The sequence below is a fragment of the Candida parapsilosis genome, contig 005569, assembly GCF_000182765.1.
Source record: "Candida parapsilosis strain CDC317 annotated contig 005569".
Taxonomy (NCBI): Eukaryota; Fungi; Ascomycota; class Pichiomycetes; order Serinales; family Debaryomycetaceae; genus Lodderomyces; species Lodderomyces parapsilosis.
Window position 1 is genome coordinate 1,776,385 of NW_023503278.1, and position 19,593 is coordinate 1,795,977.

Genomic DNA, 19,593 nt, shown 5'->3' on the forward strand with positions numbered 1-19,593 from the left:
CTTTTAAGTGGTTGCTGTTTGTGTATATGTAAAGATCTAATTGTATCAAATACCTGTCAATCGAAATATCAATGTGTATGTCTCTGTCTTGTTACTAAAAATATTTCTTTACTCGTACTTGTTGGCACTTTGTGCAACAATCACCCAGAAACACGCATATAACGGATATATTCATATTTAGTATACAAAACATAGCACTTAGACACATACTCCTCTACTTACTCCTCCTCTTCTTCTTACTTTGCAGCTGATCCTCTTCCACCAGCACCTTGGGCAATCAACTTCAATGTTTCATCACTAATCTCAACATCAACCAACGCTTTCTCACCTTTGCCTTGTGGGTTTGGCAAGAATCCAATCTTGATCAAATAACTAATATAAACACCCATCTGATCAAGAGTCACACCTTTCCCAGCACTCAGATCTACACCAGTGTAAGCTTCATCTTTCTTCAATGAGGCTCTGGCATTAGTATCATCCAATTCTGGTGCTTTAGTGTCTTGTGGTAAATTATCTAAAACGAAATGCAACAATGGAAACAATGCACTTTCCTTCAGCTCATCTACAACAAACGTCTCCAATTTGCTAGTCCAAACGGGGTAATCTAATGGGCTGATGTCATATCCATACGATTTCAAACATCCCAAAAATTCATTAAATTGTATTCTTGGGTGGCCAGTTACTTGAGCAACGGTTAATGCAACATCACTAGGTGGGCTCAATGCAGTTGATGTAACTACTCTAGCAACATGATCCACAGGGACCATGTTCACGTTATTGGTAATATCAGGATAATAACCCAACTCAGTAGCTCCTTTCAACATTCGCAATAAAAAGTCATCGGTATTGGATGCACCGGTTTCAGTGAATCCAGTGACATAACCTGGTCGTATGATGCAACCACGTAATCCACGTTCCCCAGCACGACGGACAATGTACTCGGCAGCCCATTTGGATTGGCCGTACCCATTGCCTAACCCCTTAGCTGAACCTTCCAAATCATCGGATTCTGGAATACCATCTTTACCTTGTTTCAACAACTCATCGGATAAGTTTACAAAATAATCAGTATCAAGCGTTGATGTCGAAGACACAAATGCAAAATTTTTGGGCTTGCCGTCACCAGCCATGTTGAGGACATTGATTGTACCTATAACATTTGCATCACGTAATTGAGAATATGGGTAGACCCAATGAACAAATGCACCATTATGGATGATGACATCGATGGTGTTGGTCAATTGTTTCCACTCAACATCAGGCAAGCCAAAATGTTCCTTAGAGAGATCTCCAAGAACAACTTCAATTTGGTCCTTCCAAGAGTCTTGCCAGATACCGTAAGTGACTCCAGTTTGACGGATTCTCTCCAATCCTGCCTCCTTTGATGATGCTCTGACGTGAGCATAGACTTTAATATCAAGTGTTCCCCTTCTTGCTTCTAATAAATCGCGAATTATAAATGAACCCAAGAATCCAGTGGCACCGGTAAGAAAAACATTTATTGATTTTCCAGGCAACTCTTGCAACGAGTCATAGTTTGCATGCAAGGCAACAGATGACAAATTTTTGGCATCTTGAGCGTAATCAATAGCAACTTCTTTCTCGCTGTCATCCTTGTCTGCGTCTTCTTCAATTTTGTTTGCTCCGGCAAGTTCAAAATCCTTGTTCCCCTTGAGTACTTTTTCAACTTCTTTAGCAAATTGCTCAACTGTTGGGTTTTTGAAAATCACACCAAGTGGAATCTCCACATTTAACTTCTTTCTCAATTCAAAAATCATTCTCGTTCCCAAGATTGAATGACCTCCTAAATCAAAAAATGAATCGGATTTGCTGATACTCGATGGACGGTTAGGCAAAACTTCAAACCAAAGATTCTTAATTTGTTGTTCCAAATCAGACAATTCCTCTTGCGCAGTAGTTTCTATGTCCTTGGCAGATTGACTCAATCTGGACACGGCAACAAGTTGAGCGGTATCTGGGAATGGCAACTTGGGTTTATCTACTTTACCATTTGGATTCAATGGTAGTTTGACAAGGGGTACAATGATTGTTGGAATAGCATACGATGCTAGCTTCTTTTTCAAGTATGCTTTGATATCCCTAATCAACTCTCTATAAGCAACCAATCCTTTAACAATTGGATCTTTTGCCTCTTCGGCATCCTCGTCAAACTCAGATTTGTAACTAGACAATTCGGGTGAGTCCCTTGGTACAATATAGGAAATAAGTGTGGGCTCTTCATTTTTATCTCTTCTCACTAGCGTGACATTCTCTCTCACCAAAGGATGCTGTGACAAATGGGTATCAATTTCACCCAATTCAATTCTAAACCCTCTAATCTTGACCTGATCATCAGCTCTACCACAACACTCAACGTTCCCATCGGGCAAGTATCTTCCCAAATCACCAGATCTGTACATTCTATCTCTTGGGCCAAGCCACCCGGCACTTCTCCATGGCTCATTGGCACTATTGGCTTGATCTTTTTCAATCCATGTATTTGGATCAACATACCAGTTAGTGATGAATTTTGCTGCATTCAAATCGGGCAACCCACGATACCCTTCTGCCAATCCTGCAGCACGTACATAAATCTCTCCAACTTCACCAACACCACATGTTTGTGACCTGTCGTTTCTGTTCACCACCAAAAGCTGGACATTTTGCATACCAGTTCCAGCAGGCATAACATCCTTCAAATTTTTCAAGTAGTTGGGATTGGCTTTTCTACTCTCAATTTCAAAGTAAGAAACAGATCGTTGCGTTTCAGTGGTACCATACATGTTAACAATGTAGACATTCTCTGCCAATGTTTGCAACCTCAAACAGTCTCTTTTGGTCAAGATATCACCCACAAAGAATGCATGATGTAACGATGGGATTGCTGTTGTTGCCTCTGCGCTCAATAATTGTCCCATGGCTGGAGTCAAGTGTGTCACTGTTGCACCATACTCTGCCATCCATTCCGCCAATTTACCTGGGGTACCAATGTCATCAGCAGTAGGCACTAACAACTGTGCCCCTAAAAACAAAGGGGTAAACATATCTCTTTGAATTGGATCATGCGCAATACCGGATAACATTGTAAACTTGTCATTTTCAGACAATCCGAATCTTTTTGCCATCCAAGGAAAGTAGTAGGCTAATGAATAATGACGACCAAGGACACCTTTTGGAATACCTTCTGAACCCGAAGTGAAGGACAAGGTTGGATTTGAATCAGGACCAACAATAATTCCAGTTGGTTGATCCTTAAACTTGGTATACTCTTCAAGAACATCCTTTCCATTCAACTTGCCCCCAACCAAAGACCCGTCATCATTGATTTTCAATTGCGGGATGGAAGTAATAACGTCCAACTCATTGTCGATGTAGTCGGTAACCAACTTGTCCAAAGTCCCTGCTTTTTCCAATCCGATCAACCCTTTGGGCTTCGCAACAGAAAGGTAGATATTTTGTCTTGCTGGTGGGTATGCTGGGTCTATAACTGAAAATGTTGCTCCTGCTTTCAAAACTCCCATTACTGCAACCATCAAATCAACACCACGATAAGCATAAATCATAACGATATCTCCCTTTTTGATTCCAGTTTCTTTCAAATAATTACCCACTATGTTTGATGCTTGATTGATTTGTTTATAAGTAAAGTGTCTGGTTTTTGAGTTTGGATCCATAAAGGAAGCTGTTTCCACTACACAAGTCTTTTCAGGGTGCTTCTCAGCATTCGATTGAAAGATATCTTGGATCGCACCACGATATCCTGACCAGTCCAAGTCGATGGTAGGATCTGGCAAATTGGCTTTTTGAGATGGCGTTACTAAATTCACTTTAGTAATGACAACGCTGGGGTATCTCAAAACTTCAGCCACAAAATGGGAAAACTGTTCACGGAATATGTTGATTCTATCATGGGAATACAACAAGGCATTATAAAAAATGGTATAATCTGTTCCATTGGTGTATATGGCTAAGTCTCTAACCGACCCTTGTACAGTGGTATTCAACTGCTCATTAGGATTTGAGTGTTGGTACGATACTTTGAAAAGGCCAGGGTTGTCTTCCAACTTTTTGGCAATTCTAATATTTTCCGAAACCTCAGTCAATGTTTGGTAATCAATCTGCTTGACATTGTTTTCAAACTCTTTTCGTACCTTGTCTGCCAACTCACTAAACTTCAATTCTGGTGTCAAGTTCAACCTGATGATGAATTCACGAGATCCAGATGACTCATCGGTCGAAATGACTATGTCCTCATCACCAGTCAATCTGTAAACCAATGCAGCGAATACTGCTAATCCGGTGGTGAAATCAGAGACTTTATCAGCAATGGAGAAGCTCAAACTGCTTTCAACTGATTTGTTGTTTGCTGGTTTCAAATAGTCATGGGGGAGAACTGACAATGTTGGGTTGTCAAGGTATTTAACCCAAAAGTCGGACATGTTTAGTAGGGCTTGTTTAATGAGTAAAGTTGGTGTAGTAAGTACCCTTCTAGTTCTTTGAAGCGCTTACAGGGAAAAAAAGTGAAAAATTGCCAGAAATGGAACTGCATATAATTTATATAGACAGAGGGAATCGCCTTACAAATCTCTATGACTCAATAAAAATTTCAGGTAGCGTTTGTCTTTTATACAATGGATGCAAAATGTATTTTCGATAACGACGAAAGAATGAAAGCAACGACAACAGGTACATATACACCTTCAATTCATAAACAAAAACTGTAAATCATCTGGAGTCAATTTGCTAACAGCAGCCTCATCGTGGTTGATGGTAGCATTGATCATATTTGCCTTCTTTTCTTGCAACTCAATAATTTTCAGCTCAATACTGTCTTCAATACAGAATCGGGTAATCCTAATTGGCCTCTTTTGTCCAATTCTATGAACACGGTCCATAGATTGCCATTCAACACTAGGGTTCCACCAAGGATCCATCAAAAACACTTGTGAAGCTTCGCACAAGTTCAAGGCAACACCACCTGCTTTTAATGACACCAAAAACACCTCAACTTCAATATTGTCCATGAAATATTTGATTGTGTTGTCACGTTGTTGTGGCGACATAGACCCGGACAATTTCGCAGTTTGAAATCCTGCTCTCTTTAACCTCCACTCAATTAAATCCAACATTGAGGTAAATTGCGAAAACACAATGGACTTTATGGTGTGCTTGTCGGACCTGAGCTTGTATAACTCCTCGACAAGTGCTTCGATTTTGGTTGATGATCTCCATTCACCTCCATGGGAACCCTGTTTGATTCTGTTGACAATTGAAGCCTTTGTAAACAACTCTTCATCAACTTCAAGTGCTGGTTGCTCTAAATCAATTGACAATCCAATGTGACAAACAGGACATGTGAGTTTGCTGTTAATACCGTCGAACGATTCAATATACTCTTGAATACACATACGGCAAAATCTATGATGGCATTTTGACTCAATCGGCTCTTCGGCTTCGTCGTCGCATAGTTGACACATAATCACCCCATCAATATGGTCAGCAATCTGGTTTGTGCCATATCTCTTCAACACCAAGTCGGGGTGATCTGCCAATTGTCTCATTCTGGTGATCAATGTAAAAATATTGGCATAATTGTTCAACACCACACCCTCAGCGACATAGTCATTGAACTTTCTTTTGGAATCACTGTAAAGCGACGTGTAAAGATCTCGCTCTTCTTCGTTAAACCTGTCACGTCTAATTTCAACAATCCTAGGTGGCAATCCCAAATCGTCAGCCCTTTCGATTTTGGTTCTCCTCAACATCATATTGTCCAACAACAATCGCAAGTTCTTGAAACTGTCCATACCATCACCTTCTAATCCAAATTTTAAAATATTCTTCAACATAAAATGGTTAAAAAAGTTTGTGTGCATCATCCCAGGGTGTCCACAAAAGTCACAAGTTCTTCCGTTGGAGAACTTCCAGTCATTACTAGCACATTCACATTTAGTGCAAAAATACTTGTGGAATGGTTCTAGTTTCATATACCTGATCAAAGAGTATATTTCACCGATTCTGTTTTGTAAAGGTGTACCAGTTAAACACCATCTCTTTTTTGTTTTCAAGTAGTTTGCGGCCCTCGAAGTGTTTGATGTTCTATCTTTGATGTTGTGGGCTTCATCCAAAACAACTCTATAAAACTCCGTTTCATGCAACGCTGATTTTTCTTTAACGAGATTCCCTTTCCTACGAAACCCATATTGTTGTTTTCTAAAAGAAGACTCCAAAACTGAATACGAGGTAAGAATGACATCGTATCCCTCCAACTCACTAACCTTGTTCACTCTATTCCCGCCATGAAATAACAACACCTTCAACTTACCATCAGTATGTCTCTCAATTTCGTTCTTCCATTGCATTAAAGCAACAGTGGGACCAACAACCAAATTCGGCTTCTTGGTCGTGTCATGCATAAACAAACCTATTGTTTGTATTGTTTTACCCATACCCATCTCATCAGCCAAGATGCCTCCTTGAAATCTCCCTTCTTCTTGCTTTAAAAGCCAGTTCAACCCTTCCAATTGAAATGGCAACATCTTTATTGTCATACCAACAGGATGTTCAGCACGCTCTGGTTTGATGGGTTCATAGTTGGCCAAGTCTGTGAAGACAGTTCGCAACTCAGGGTGATTTGTGTAAAGGTTGTTTGTAGAACGTTCGTAATGCGATATTTTAGGTTTTGCTGCTTTTTTAGTCCTAGCCGGTGCCCTTTTCCTCCTTACTTGCTTTGGTTTGGGTGCGGGTTCTTCTCTCGCGGGTAGATTTGCCAAAGGCTCATCATCAGAAGAGATTTCTATGACAACTCTGTCGTTAGTTGCATGGGTGGATGATCCCAAATATTCAACATCGTCATCATCAGACGATGCCGTGTCTTTTTCATCCTCCAAACTTAAGGTGAACTCTTCGTCGTCATCAGAAGAAGACTCATCGGCTTGAGGTGACACCCTTTTCTTTTGGTTGCCATTGCGACGCGTTGGTGTGGTCCTACGCGTGGCAACACGCGATTTTGTAGGTGCTTCCACATTGGCATAGGTATCGGAATTCACCTCTTCATCACTTTCATCATCAGTTGGTGTTTCGGTATATGTGATGCTCCTGGCTGTTTGTCTTTTTGGTGTTTTTCTTCCGGTGGTTCTTCTTCTCTTGTTATCAGTGTCACCAACCACAAATCCACCACCAATATCACTAAGATCAGAAACTGGTTCCAGGTGATCGCCTTCATCATATGCGTTGTTTAGTGAACTCATACTTTGTAGTCTGTTTCAAAGTGTTTGCTTTGCTGAAGTTGCTAAAGGTTTTAAGATGAAATGAAAATGTCTGAAATTTTATGGCAAAATTAACTACAAATCTATTGCACAAAAGGGTTTGCAAAAATAAAATAGCTGTAGTCGTTCGTCATTTTGAAAAATAATTGCTTTGTGTGCAAATATGTCTCAAATATGCATCTCATTTAAAAGAGTATTGGAATAGACATTATTGGACCAGCTTGTCTCATAAAACAGTCACCATAAAACTTACAGTGTAATTCAACTGTTCTATTACCCTTTTGAGACCCGATACTACTCACAGTACTGCTGTGTCCATTTTTATACGTACAATTACACACACCTGTCTAAATGTTTCCTGCTGCTGCAGCTTTTTCAGTTCTCTCTGCATCAAAAAGGAAATCGATATACGACTTGTCAAACATGTGGACTCTAATAAAACCATCCTCTCCTCCACTGCTGTAACCAGTACCATCTGGGTGTACCGCGATTGTATTTAATGGACCGAAATGACCCTTGACACGACCAATCTCCTCCTCAAAGATCTTGTGATAAAATCTGGCTTCGAATTTACCTTGTGATTCGGCTGTGGTAGTAACATTTCTTGCTTCTTGACCTCCTCCCAAGATTACGAAATCTTTCAACGGCGTAATGGCTGCGGTATTCATTGGTGCATCGGCCTTGTAAACTTTTAATATTTCAAACGTGTCAACATCAATCAAAGTAGCGCATTTGTCCTTAGATGAAGTTATAAAATAGGATTTATCCTCTGGTGCAAATTGAATGTCAGTGACACTTACTATTTTTTCCTCATTGTGTATACCGTGTGCTTGAATCTTTTTAACCAACTCTCCTGTTTCAGCATCGTACTTGGATACAAAGCCATCATTGTGTCCAGCTATTATGTATTTACCGTCGCCAGACCATCCAGCAACAGTGGCCTTGGATCCATCCTCCTCTCTTTCAATAACCAAGGCTGGATTTTCATTTTGCTGAGTCAAGGTGCTTGGATCACGGTTTAGGTCATACACAGATATCGTCCCAACATGTCCCATTACTTGATCGGCAATTGCTAATAATTTCGATCCATCTGGTGAAAAGGCAACTCTTCTTACAGGTGAAGGACTGTTCCAAGTATAAACACATTCTCCAGTTTCAACCTTCCATAACTTTATAGCCAAATCACCACCACCGGTAGCACATAACTCAGTCTCTGGATCAACGTCGATTGACCAAATTACACCGTTATGTCCCTCCAAAGTTCCTAATCTTTCTCCATTTGATGAGTACCAGATTGATGCAGCATTATCTTTGGCCACAGAAAAAAGTAAATCACCTTCTCTGTTATACTTCACTTGCGTTAAAGAACGCTCGTGTCCCATTAACTTGATTGGTCTCATCGTAAACTATAGTCGTAATGGTGCTAGGGGGAAGGGGGGTACGTGATGCTTAAAAGTCTAACCTTTTTCAAAAGTGAAAAATTAGAAAAAAAAATTTCGCCAGAAACGATTTCGGTCGTGCAATACTGCCGAAGTTCATCAACTGTGATACAAGGATCTTTTTACAAGTGCATAAACATTGTGGAAAGAAGAAAGATGCGTTCGGTTGTGAAGGCTCTTCCGTAAACAATGAAGTTACCGGAACTCTAGCCACTGCACGGAAGTACGAGGGAGTGATATTGGCCACTGTAGTGTTACTAAATCATATATTCATACCATAAAAATACTTATTGCAATGTCAAAAAGGGGAATAGTTGGTCTCAACAAACGTCTTCAATGACTCTTTCCTTCCCGTCATGGTCGCCATAATCCAATTTCAATTTCCTGTTGAATAATTCCAACAACCAGTCAAAGCACAACTTTGTTACAGCAGGATCATATCTTCCTTTACTATTTTCATCTCTAACAAAAGCATGTTGAGCATCATTGATTTCAATAAAGGTCAATTGGACATTATTGCGTCTCAATTCACTTCTTATCAAATCTCTTCCCTCCAAAGGAACGTGATTATCCTTGTCGCCAAAAATCATCACCAACTCTCCTTTAATTTCACCACACCTTTTCAAAGAATCATCATTCTTGCCCTTGCCAAGTGCATGGATATGGATATCTGTGGCAAAGAAGCACACTGCTGCCTTCACACGTGGGTCCAATGCAGTTCTAAATGCCAAGTGACCTCCCAAACACATACCGGTTGCTCCAATGCTACCATTACATGTAGGTAAACTCAACAAATAATCAATGGTCAACTTGGCATCTTCATCGTACGAGCTCAATTCTTTTTCAATCTTGTACCTATTACCCTTGTCAGTACCTTCATCATCATAAGCCAAAGCTTCTGGACCTTCAAAGTTGTGGTAGACTGAAGGACAAGCAACAATAAATCCTTGACCGGCAATGTCTCTAGCGAATCTGGCAACTGGCGGTGTCACTTGATAAATCTCACTGTATACAACTACCCCAGGAAATTTCACTTTTGGATAGTTGGGAATCTTTGGATGAAACAAAAAGATTCTCATTGTAGTCCCATCACTGGTTTTGACGTCGGTAAATGAGTCTTCGATCAACATTGTGAGTTATTGAAAGGTCAATTGAATATGGGTCTTGCGATCTAAAAAAAAAAGGCGTAGACCGAGTGGTTGTTGAAAAATCGTCCCAAAAGTTGGAAAATGAGAAAAATGACAATGGCAAAGCGGGTTATTAAGGTTTTTTGGGTGATTAATATAAATAAGGAAATGAGTGTTAATTCATACTTTGATTTGCATGCACTATAACACATGTTGTAACTAAACATGCCGCCTTGGCCCGTACTCCCTTACCCAATCAAATAGTCTGCACAGTTTTTGTATTTCCGATGGGAAGGCCGAGTAAACAGACATTGCCCAAAACATTGCAGATACGGTCCTCTACTCAATACAGGGTATTCAACTCGTCACCCTTCTTTATAACACGATTTCCATCTATTATAAAGCTATTTACAAGCAGCGTCGTGGACCTCTCATTTCTTTTGCAACTTGGCCAACCTTTCAGCTTCTTTCTTAGCATCAGCTACATGGAAATAGTTAGTATTGATTTACGTTCTTCCTTTTCCAGTATACATACCAGCTGCCTGTTTTATTCTCATCCGCTCAGCGTCCGTCTCCATGCGTTTATTCTTATCGCCTTGTTTTTGACTTTTTTTGGCTTCTTCTTGTTTCTTGAGATTTTTAAGTCTCGCAAGCTCTCTTTGGTTACCTCTAGCCATGATGAAACGTGTGAAAGCAACTGAGTTTGGTGGATTGCTGAGTCCAAGTGGTCCTGTATTGCACTCGAAGTACGTCGTCGTGGTGGTGGTGGTCAATGTTTCGCCAAAATTTTGGCCACGTCGACATAGATAGCATGACTCAATTATATGCAGGATTTGACTACAAGAACTGTACTAAGTTTTACGTTCGATTAACTTTCTCTCTCTATACTTATTGTTCTTTCATTTCCGTTATGAGTGAACGGTCTTTTTTGGGATCATATGGAGTTAATAGAAACTTGGAGAATTTCTTCAAGTTGTCCACTCCTCTAATTTCAGTTCCAAGTAAGGGCATTTTTACCAAATGGTAATCTTCATACAACTCAGCCATTTGATCCAAGTACTTCTTTTGCATCTTCCATCTACTCACACACCTTTGGCAAGGGTGTTCATCATCGTCGGCGAATAACAATTGGTTGACAACGATTGAGTTGACATCCATCTTGTATGACATCAATTCTTGAATCATTCTTTCAGTTTCATACAATGACAAAAATTCGGAAATACAAACGCAGACAAATGTGGTCAAGTCTGGATTAGTGAATTGTTCATTCACTTCGGTCACATTCTTTTGAACCTCATTCAATTTTTCAAACATATCTTGTTGACCACCTGCTCCACCTCCCAACATACTCATCATTGGACCCAATTTCCCTGATAACTGCTGAAACTTTCCCAACAATTTCTGCAATGTAGATGGTAATTGCAAAAAACGTAATGTGTGCCCCGTTGGAGCAGTATCGAAAATGATGGTTCTATATGAAATTTTGTCCTTGCTGTCATTTTCATTGACTTTTTGGTTTTTGATATGTTTCAATACTTCCATGAATGACAATGCTTCATCAATACCAGGTATTGATCCTGTCATATCATTCATTATGCTTTTCAATGGATCGTTTGGATCGTTGTTGTATTGTTGTGCTTGTTGTTGTAAGTCGCTCATTGCAGCTTCTGGGTCTATTTCCATACATGACAAATTAGACAATCCTTCGACTCTTCTTGCCTCTTTGCCGAATTTCTGACAAAATGCATCGGATAAGTTATGGGCTGGATCAGTAGAAATTAAGAGAAACTCGGAATCTGGATGTTGCAATGCCAATTGGACGGCAATTGATGAAGAAGTGGTGGTTTTCCCTACACCACCTTTACCACCAACGAAAATCCATTTCAAGGTGTCTTGTTTTATCAAGGATTCTAAAGTAGGTTCTAATTCGAGATCCATTATGGTTGTTGAACTTTTGGTGGCGTATCAAGAAGCGGATTGTGAAATTTCTTTGATATTTTCATTTTTCAGTTGAAAAGAGACAGCGTGCACGTTTTTTTTTCTATGCACTTTAAAATCGGGAATTGCTTTAGTGCTACCAAATGAATTCAAGATTGTGATAATGTTTGACTTGATAGTTGGCACTTGGGTATTATGTGAAAAGCAATAAAAGCAAACGACTAAAGCTAAAATTACTCTATTACCCAATCAGATTTGTTGTTTGAGAGGCGAGGGGAGGAGGGGCGGTAATGTAAGTGCAAATTTGTAACGCACGAGTCTAGGAGCAGCGATTTGTTTTCAAAAATTAGGCACTGTTGAACTAGAGCAAAATGAACCAAGACTCTGATCGAAAAGACACTGAGGTAGGTCCCTTACTCATTGCATTGAACTGGACATCCATTTCCAATGGACCATGAACTAATGTAACTTCCAAATGATATAGCTACGTGTTCTCCATCAAAACAAATCCAATAATGCCACACTGACCATTCGCGACTCCATGTCAGCTGAACCTTGCCTCCGAATACCCGCCTTCCTTGCAAGGGGACCTTTCAACTGCTTGTCTAAACAACTGCTTGTCTGCTAATTCAGCTGCTCTGAATTTTAACAACATGGTAGCACTCTTTTTCTCTTCCTGCATATTCTCAACCAATCATTTTATTTCAGTACATAAGCGATTACCCCGGGAGAGAGATTTATACATACACACACAGAAAAAAAAAAAAAGAGTTCACACCATAATCACCCCCCACCTCCCCATTCTATTATTTATTCCTTCACATCATACTCATCACCATGTTGTCTCGCCTCGGAGCTGGCCAAACTAGTAGGTTATCAACCAGATTCATCAGACCCTCTTTAATCAGAGGTATAAAGACTATCCCACAACCACCAGGATTCGTTGTTGGTACCGTTAATGATGCATACGTGGGACCAAAACCACACAAGTTGGAAGGATCATATCACTGGACACTTGAAAGACTCGTGAGTGCAGGGTTAGTCCCTTTGGTCTTGGCACCAATGTTTACTGGAGCATCAACTTTTGTCGACTCAACTTTAAGTGCATTGTTGTTGTATCACTGTTATGCCGGTTTCCAATCCTGTATCATAGATTATATTCCAAAAAGAGTTTATGGATCTTATTTCAATTACGCCATGTATCTTTTAACATTCGGAACTGGTGTTGCTGGTTATGGTATTTACGAAATTGAAAAGAAAGAAGGGGGAATAAGCACAATCATTTCCAAATTATGGAAAGCTTGAGGAGGATCCATGAATTGAGGGGAAAAGGGAAACATGCTTATATGTATATTCATATCTAATTCAATAGACGATATAAGTAAACTCCGACAAGTAGTACAGATGTAGCTATAGCAAAGCTCAGTATTGTAGTTTTGTTTTCGCCAGACAATTTAATTAATGAAAGTTTTTCTTGATAATTTGTAGCTGGATCTTGCTCTTTATTTAACAGAGTCGAGCTGGATGATGCCAGTGATGAAATTTCCTCAACTTTTGGGAAGGGCTCAACATCATCAGGAACATGGTTGGTTGCAATAACTGATGATAGGGAAAGGTTTCCTGAATAGATGTCTATTGAAGAGCGACGACTATTGGTGGGGCTAATTTGGGCATCGCTCTCGTCAGGGTTTCCTTCGTGATCAGACAGAGGCGGTGTTAGCTCTATAGCGTCCTTGTGTGTAGTGCCATTTCTAGAATCTAATGATTTTGCACTATCTCTAACTGATGGTGTACGCGACAAGTCCATGATAAACCCATTAATGGCATCGGAAATTAGATCGTGTCCTGATTCGGGTAAGTGGTCCTCAGCAGTTGAATTTGAAGTGTCTTTGATTAATTTCACGTCGCTCGCTTGCTTTTCATCAAGGAGTAGCTGCAAGTTGTCACGCTCTTCTTTAAGTTTTGCAATAGTCACAGCAGCAGACGAAGATTCCAACTCTAATCCTTGCACATGATCCTCCAAAGTCAGCACCTTTTTCTTTAAAGCCGTCACCTCTTGCTCTTTTGAGCTCAAATCTTTGCCAATGACTTCCAATTTGGTTGAGTGATCTAATCTCACTTTAGCTAGTTTCTCCTCCAACTTACTTGTCTTTGCTCTCTCAAAATCTAGGTCGTCCTTCACTCCTTGTACTTTTACTTTGTATTGCTGTTCTAGATATGCTTCATTAAGCTCGTCCAAATTCTTTTGATAGTTCAACAAAAATGTTCGCAATGAGCTTAAAGCGGACGCCTGTTGTTTCACCTTGTTTAGGTTCAACATTAAACTATTGACCATGATCTCAAGAGCTCCTGTATTGGTAATTTGGCTGTTGTTGTATATGCCTGCATTTGTCGACGAATACAACCCAAGTAAATCATCTTCAAGTATAGGATTTATATCTCCAAAAAATGCGCTATCAAAACTATCAGAAGCATGTTGTTTACTTTTCATTCCGTCGTCGTTTATCTTGCGATATATCTCCTCCATAAATGATAAGTGTTTGAACTCTGGGGTATCAAGCTGTGACTTCTTTGCCAACTTGAGATCAGACTTGGTGTTGGCGATTACATTAATGTTGTCAATTCGAAGGCTGATTTGTTTGTGTGTAGATTCGGCTTGAACATTGAAACCAAGACAGACTATATCACCAATCTTGACCTCTGTTGGTTCATTCCCTAGTCTTGAATCATTTAAATATGTACCATTCGACGACCCTAGATCCTGAAGCATCAATTTCCCCGTAGTTGGATCTATGTATATTTGGGCATGATTACGGGATAAAACTCGAGAGTCAAAATACCCATTAGTGACGTCTGGCTTATGCTTTGTTCCTGTGGGTCGTCCAAGTTTGGTTGTTTCGGGAAATATAGCAACAGGAAGATGTTTCTCGACAAAAGTGTCATTCAAAGGTATTAGGGTTACATAGTATTGCATTTGAGCCCGTTTCCGAGGATGAGAACTAGCTGATGAATTGGAGTTTGATACTGATGAATAAGAATATGGGTTTGTTTCCAAATTATCTCGCTGCGTCTTTGCTTTCATTGGGTAGTTGACAACTTGGGATTTTGAGTCGGATCTTTTCCTTGAAATCGGGGCAGGTGGTGCTGTTTCCTTTGATGATGTTGATGAGGTGGTGTTGACATTGCTAACATCATTTGTTGCTTGAGGTGGCTTGATGTGGATAATGCCACCTTTTCGGTGTTCCAAAGTAGGGAATGGCAGGATTGTGTCCACATTGTATTTGTTAAAGTTTGACTCAGATGATACGTCACTAGACGAATTGGATCGATGGCTGATGCTAAGCGATTCGCCTAAATCTTTTGACGATTGTGTCATCATTGATGTAAAAAGGTTTGTGAAGATTGCAGTTGTGACTAATGTATGACAATAATACCAGCTTATTGTTTATTACTCAGATATAGCCTTTGATTAGTGTTTATGTTCATTAGTTTAGAAGTTGATAAAAATTAGTGAAACGATGGTGATTCGATCCCCTTGTTCGATTGATTCTTTCTCTCTCTCTCTCTCTCTCTCTGTTTTGCAAGAATGGGAAAACAGGGCAGTATATGTACAAGCTTTGCCCTATTTTTATCAATACTCTGGGAGTGCCTCTAGAAGTATACGTTATGGGAACTATCGTAAAAAGGAGATGTGGCGTGACTATGAAGTGTGTGATTTTAAAGTGTGTGTACTAAGAATGGGATTGATTTCCAATGTCGTTTGAGCTTGTATCAACCATCACATGAGAAAAAAACTCAACTCTCGCGTATAAAATTTCAAAACCCACAACAAAAAATAACCGTAAACAATTTTACTTCAAGGACGATAATGGCACAGCCTCCTTCGTATCACCCATATAACAATTTGCAGAACTGCAACAACTCAATCAAAGAGTCCATTGAACTACTACGAAACTCAAATCAAAAGTTGAAGGATGCTACCACTGATAGTGCACGCTTGAAACATATATTGTCAACAAAGAAGATATTTGGTTTGGTACCCGAGCTAGATTTGGATGATGCAAAACAGAGCTACTCTGAGACCATTACCCCACAAGTCAATAAAAGGTTTGTTAAACTCAAAGAGGAAACGAACAGGTTGGAATTGAGACTGAAGGAGTTGGCTCAAGAACTTAATTTGGCAAGGGAGAAGCTCAAAAGTTATCGCAGTGGACGCGAGGCATGGGAACTAAATGTAGAGGAGCTTCTGCAGGATTCAAGGTACGATAGACAAAAACTCAAGCGGTTGAAGGATTTGCAAAACATGAGATCAAGATTGCAATTTAATGTTAATTTGATGCAGACGTAAAAATCCTTATGAGTATCCAATAGAGACATTGCTTTTTTTGCTAGTCCTACAACAGGTGAGAATAGGGTCCCCATTTGCAATTGAAAGACGGTTCTGCTCTGCTATTGTCCTAGGGAGAGTTGGTGGGAAAAGGAAGAATAGAGCCATTCGACGAGACTCTTTTTTCAATTCTCATTGATGATGCAGATGATAAATGTTGTAATTTATATCTGAACAACATCAATATGTATAGTTAGTAATATAATTTAGTTTCAATCCGTTTCGGAGTTAGAGAGCACTCTCTTGTGTGATATTGTAACTCTTCTGTGTGTGAGGGAACACAACAAAAAAAATAAAAATAAAACAACGACGATCTCTATCACACACAGACACACCCCTTCTCAAAAAGACAACTGTATTCAACCCCTATTACCATCAACAATCATACTTGCCGATATCTTTGTTAGACGATGAAATCCACAATTATTGCATTAGTAGCTGGTCTCTCGTCAATGGTTGCTTCTAAAAACGTGTACAATTTACATGCTCTAGATGACGTCGACCAAGCCTCAAATGACAAGCGTGATGCAAAAAATGTCCCCAATCTAGAATTTTTGAAAGAGTTATCAGAAAATGGTAAAAGAGATGCTGAACCGAAGAATGTAATCAATTTACAAGACTTGAAAGTTGGCGTTGATGATGAGGATGAAGGTAAGGAGAAACGAGACGCTAAAAACACCCCCAACTTGATTGATTTGAGTAACAAGTTTTTACAAGAGGAGGGATCAGACAAGGTTTTAAACAAGAGAAAGAACACTTTTAGAATTTCAGATTTCATTCATGAGGAAAATCACGGCAAGAGAGATGCAAAAAATACATTTGATATTGCCAAATTTGCCAAAGCATCCAACGGGAAACGTGATGAACAAGAGATTCTCAACATTCCGAAAGAAGCAGACGCAAATGACAATTTCGTTTTCACCTTTAACTCTGCCGATTGCTACAACAACTTGTTGCAATCAATATTACCACAGTTAAAATCCGTGTCCATCTTTGCTGGATACATTAGAGACAACAAGGACCTCAATTCCAAAACAGAAGCTTTGGATTCAAACATGTTGATCATTAGCCCAACTGATGATGCGATTGAAAACAAACTTTCCAATTTGAAACCTTGGGAATTCCCCACACTGTTGGATGAAGCTACAACTGAACAAGACCAAGACAAAATCTTGCAAGACAATTTGCAAAACTATTTGGATGGACACATTGTCGTTGCTTTCCAGGATAAAATCAACATTGAAGATGGCGACCAAGGCAAGGAAAAGGTTGTCGTTACCAAATTGAACAATGGTGAACTTTTGGAAATTAAGCAAAATATGGTGAGTCAGACTTTTTCAGTTAGAGTTGCAGCAAAGCACAAAAAGTGGATCCCAGTTGTTACCGTGAGACAAGTGGAAAACGGATTCATTTTCGTGATAGATGATTCGTTGGTTAAGCCATAAAGGATGTTTCAAACATCGACGAATGGCGTGTTTTACGTTTTACTTTAGTTTATTTCTTGCTGGTATTTTCTTGTTTAGCTGGTGCTTTCTATTCTTTTACTTCATTGACTATTTCATATAGTTTCAAATTCGATTGTTTTATTTTTTGTACTGTACACATATCTCTATAACAAACCTACAGAGCTCCCCCCCCCTTTCTACTTCAAGATGGTTACACCGGTATCTTCCTTCAGTTCGTTACCAACTTTGTATTCAACTTTCCATTTGATTTTCAATTGCTTCTCTTGAGGATTTTCAACTACAAATTCCTGTGAAATACCTTCATTGGCGAATCCATTGATGAAATCAGCAGATTGTGGTTTCAAATCGAGCCTGCATGATTTCGGAACAGCTAGCATGAATTTGACTTGGCTGATTGTTTGCGATTGGACATTCGAGATCAAGGCCGTTCCTTTAAACGAAGAAGAAGATGCTTCTTGTACTCCAACAACTATTTTAAGGCTACTTGATGAACCACTAGATTGGTTAACATTAATTGTGTTGATATAGTTTGATTGCTTTTGCAAGTTTGATGGAGTGGTACTGGGGAAATCAAATCCAAACGGGTCCAAACCTTGAGCTGGTTTGTTAATATTGGTGTTTGATTGCAATTGTGGTGATGGGGAATTCAAATCACCCAACAAATCAAAGTTTGAGGAGCTCGATTGTGTTGTTGGTGTTGGCTGATGCAATTGGGTGGTGTTTCCTCCCAACGATATCGAGCCCCCAGCGCCATACAAATTCAACGGGTTAACTTTGTTGCCATTGGTGGATGCAGCACCAGCTGTGTTGTCGCCAAAAGTCAAGTTGGATAAATCACTCAACAAATCATTGTACCCTTGCTCCTTACTTGCATTCACGTCTTCAGGTTCATCATCGAAATCAATCAAGTTCAAATCAGCAGCAGCGACACCTGCTCCTCCCCCTCCTGAGATGTTGAGTTTACTAGCTTCCTCTACTTTACCACCCTTTAACAATTGGTACTTTTGTATCACTTTGTTGACATTATCATTCAATGTCAAGAGGTTATTGACCTCTTCATCGCCTTCCTCGCCTTCTTGGTCTATTATTTTACTAATTATAGGTTGTGAGCTTTTCACTGAGCTATAAAGCTCAAGCAATGCTTCATCAGAATCATCTCCAATTTTCCCGCCTGAACTTTCAATCGAATGCAACATTTCACCCAAAATTTCAACTTTTCTACCCAATCTAACTATATCATCCTTCAATTGTTTCTTATTCTCCTTCACATTATCGTCTTTGAAACCAGCCATAATTTTCATCAACTTATTGGCTTCTTGCAAGTCTTGTGGTCTTCCTCGTCTAATCAATTCTTGTAATTTTGCTGAATGCACCTCTGCTTCTTCCTTTTGAATATCCTCCAAGGATTTCAAATTATCACCTGGGTTCAACACAGCAATATCTTCCACCTTGACCTCAGGAAATACGTATCCCTTATTGGCCAACAACCTGTGCATATCCCTAATATAAGTGAAGTCTTCCTTGTATTTGGAGGTACGACAAATTGTTTGGTACCATTCCTCGATTTGAGCCAATATCAACCGTTGAACACGAGAGTATCTCAATGTGGGTCTCTCGGGGAACCTTTTTACCAACTCATTCAAAAACTCCTTTCTCGAAATTTGCAAGTGGAAAGGGTATCCACAATTTTTGACCAAATTATCCAACAACGCCAAGGCCAATTCCGAAGTTTGTGGATCCCGTTGGCTGATCAACTTGACGACAGCAATGGCTGCATCTCTAGGTGCTGACCCCTTTTTAGCATTGACATAATCACAAATCTCCAAATTGAGTGCTAAATTGGGTTCGTCGTTTGATGGTCTGCAAGCTCGGTAAATACGACGTAATAGTTTCGGGTTAATCTTATCAAGGGAATAGGATGACGACATTTCGAGGAGGCGACAAATTTGAATTGTTAAATAGAGAGCT

At 39.7% G+C, this 19,593-nt stretch overlaps 11 protein-coding genes across 11 annotated transcripts; 3 read left to right on the plus strand and 8 right to left on the minus strand. All coding sequences in view use genetic code 12, as the record gives it.

The window, feature by feature from the left end:
• Nucleotides 1–236: 236 nt before the first annotated feature.
• On the minus strand, nucleotides 237–4,439 carry LYS2 (L-aminoadipate-semialdehyde dehydrogenase; the record flags this gene model as incomplete). Its single annotated transcript, XM_036807114.1, has 1 exon — nucleotides 237–4,439. The coding sequence occupies one exon, from the start codon at nucleotides 4,437–4,439 to the stop codon at nucleotides 237–239; it is 4,203 nt and encodes a 1,400-aa protein (XP_036663982.1).
• A 261-nt stretch (nucleotides 4,440–4,700) lies between these two features.
• Nucleotides 4,701–7,250, minus strand: RAD16 (DNA repair protein; the record flags this gene model as incomplete). Its single annotated transcript, XM_036807115.1, has 1 exon — nucleotides 4,701–7,250. The coding sequence occupies one exon, from the start codon at nucleotides 7,248–7,250 to the stop codon at nucleotides 4,701–4,703; it is 2,550 nt and encodes an 849-aa protein (XP_036663983.1).
• A 365-nt stretch (nucleotides 7,251–7,615) lies between these two features.
• On the minus strand, nucleotides 7,616–8,668 carry TIF34 (translation initiation factor eIF3 subunit i; the record flags this gene model as incomplete). The annotated part of the gene is made up of 1 exon (XM_036807116.1): nucleotides 7,616–8,668. The coding sequence occupies one exon, from the start codon at nucleotides 8,666–8,668 to the stop codon at nucleotides 7,616–7,618; it is 1,053 nt and encodes a 350-aa protein (XP_036663984.1).
• Nucleotides 8,669–9,027: 359 nt separating this feature from the next.
• On the minus strand, nucleotides 9,028–9,837 carry CPAR2_108430 (carboxymethylenebutenolidase; the record flags this gene model as incomplete). The annotated part of the gene is made up of 1 exon (XM_036807117.1): nucleotides 9,028–9,837. One exon carries the CDS (start codon nucleotides 9,835–9,837, stop codon nucleotides 9,028–9,030), a length of 810 nt encoding a protein of 269 aa, XP_036663985.1.
• Nucleotides 9,838–10,265: 428 nt separating this feature from the next.
• CPAR2_108440 (uncharacterized protein) lies at nucleotides 10,266–10,511 on the minus strand (the record flags this gene model as incomplete). The annotated part of the gene is made up of 2 exons (XM_036807118.1): nucleotides 10,266–10,315; nucleotides 10,370–10,511. 2 exons carry the CDS (start codon nucleotides 10,509–10,511, stop codon nucleotides 10,266–10,268), a joined length of 192 nt encoding a protein of 63 aa, XP_036663986.1.
• Nucleotides 10,512–10,722: 211 nt separating this feature from the next.
• On the minus strand, nucleotides 10,723–11,772 carry CPAR2_108450 (guanine nucleotide exchange factor; the record flags this gene model as incomplete). Its single annotated transcript, XM_036807119.1, has 1 exon — nucleotides 10,723–11,772. The coding sequence occupies one exon, from the start codon at nucleotides 11,770–11,772 to the stop codon at nucleotides 10,723–10,725; it is 1,050 nt and encodes a 349-aa protein (XP_036663987.1).
• Nucleotides 11,773–12,609: 837 nt separating this feature from the next.
• On the plus strand, nucleotides 12,610–13,077 carry CPAR2_108460 (succinate dehydrogenase membrane anchor subunit; the record flags this gene model as incomplete). Its single annotated transcript, XM_036807120.1, has 1 exon — nucleotides 12,610–13,077. The coding sequence occupies one exon, from the start codon at nucleotides 12,610–12,612 to the stop codon at nucleotides 13,075–13,077; it is 468 nt and encodes a 155-aa protein (XP_036663988.1).
• Nucleotides 13,078–13,132: 55 nt separating this feature from the next.
• On the minus strand, nucleotides 13,133–15,148 carry CPAR2_108470 (uncharacterized protein; the record flags this gene model as incomplete). Its single annotated transcript, XM_036807121.1, has 1 exon — nucleotides 13,133–15,148. The coding sequence occupies one exon, from the start codon at nucleotides 15,146–15,148 to the stop codon at nucleotides 13,133–13,135; it is 2,016 nt and encodes a 671-aa protein (XP_036663989.1).
• A 492-nt stretch (nucleotides 15,149–15,640) lies between these two features.
• Nucleotides 15,641–16,120, plus strand: SPC19 (Spc19p; the record flags this gene model as incomplete). The annotated part of the gene is made up of 1 exon (XM_036807122.1): nucleotides 15,641–16,120. The coding sequence occupies one exon, from the start codon at nucleotides 15,641–15,643 to the stop codon at nucleotides 16,118–16,120; it is 480 nt and encodes a 159-aa protein (XP_036663990.1).
• Nucleotides 16,121–16,569: 449 nt separating this feature from the next.
• On the plus strand, nucleotides 16,570–17,604 carry CPAR2_108490 (uncharacterized protein; the record flags this gene model as incomplete). Its single annotated transcript, XM_036807123.1, has 1 exon — nucleotides 16,570–17,604. One exon carries the CDS (start codon nucleotides 16,570–16,572, stop codon nucleotides 17,602–17,604), a length of 1,035 nt encoding a protein of 344 aa, XP_036663991.1.
• A 197-nt stretch (nucleotides 17,605–17,801) lies between these two features.
• Nucleotides 17,802–19,553, minus strand: GGA2 (phosphatidylinositol 4-phosphate-binding protein; the record flags this gene model as incomplete). Its single annotated transcript, XM_036807125.1, has 1 exon — nucleotides 17,802–19,553. One exon carries the CDS (start codon nucleotides 19,551–19,553, stop codon nucleotides 17,802–17,804), a length of 1,752 nt encoding a protein of 583 aa, XP_036663992.1.
• Nucleotides 19,554–19,593: the final 40 nt, after the last annotated feature.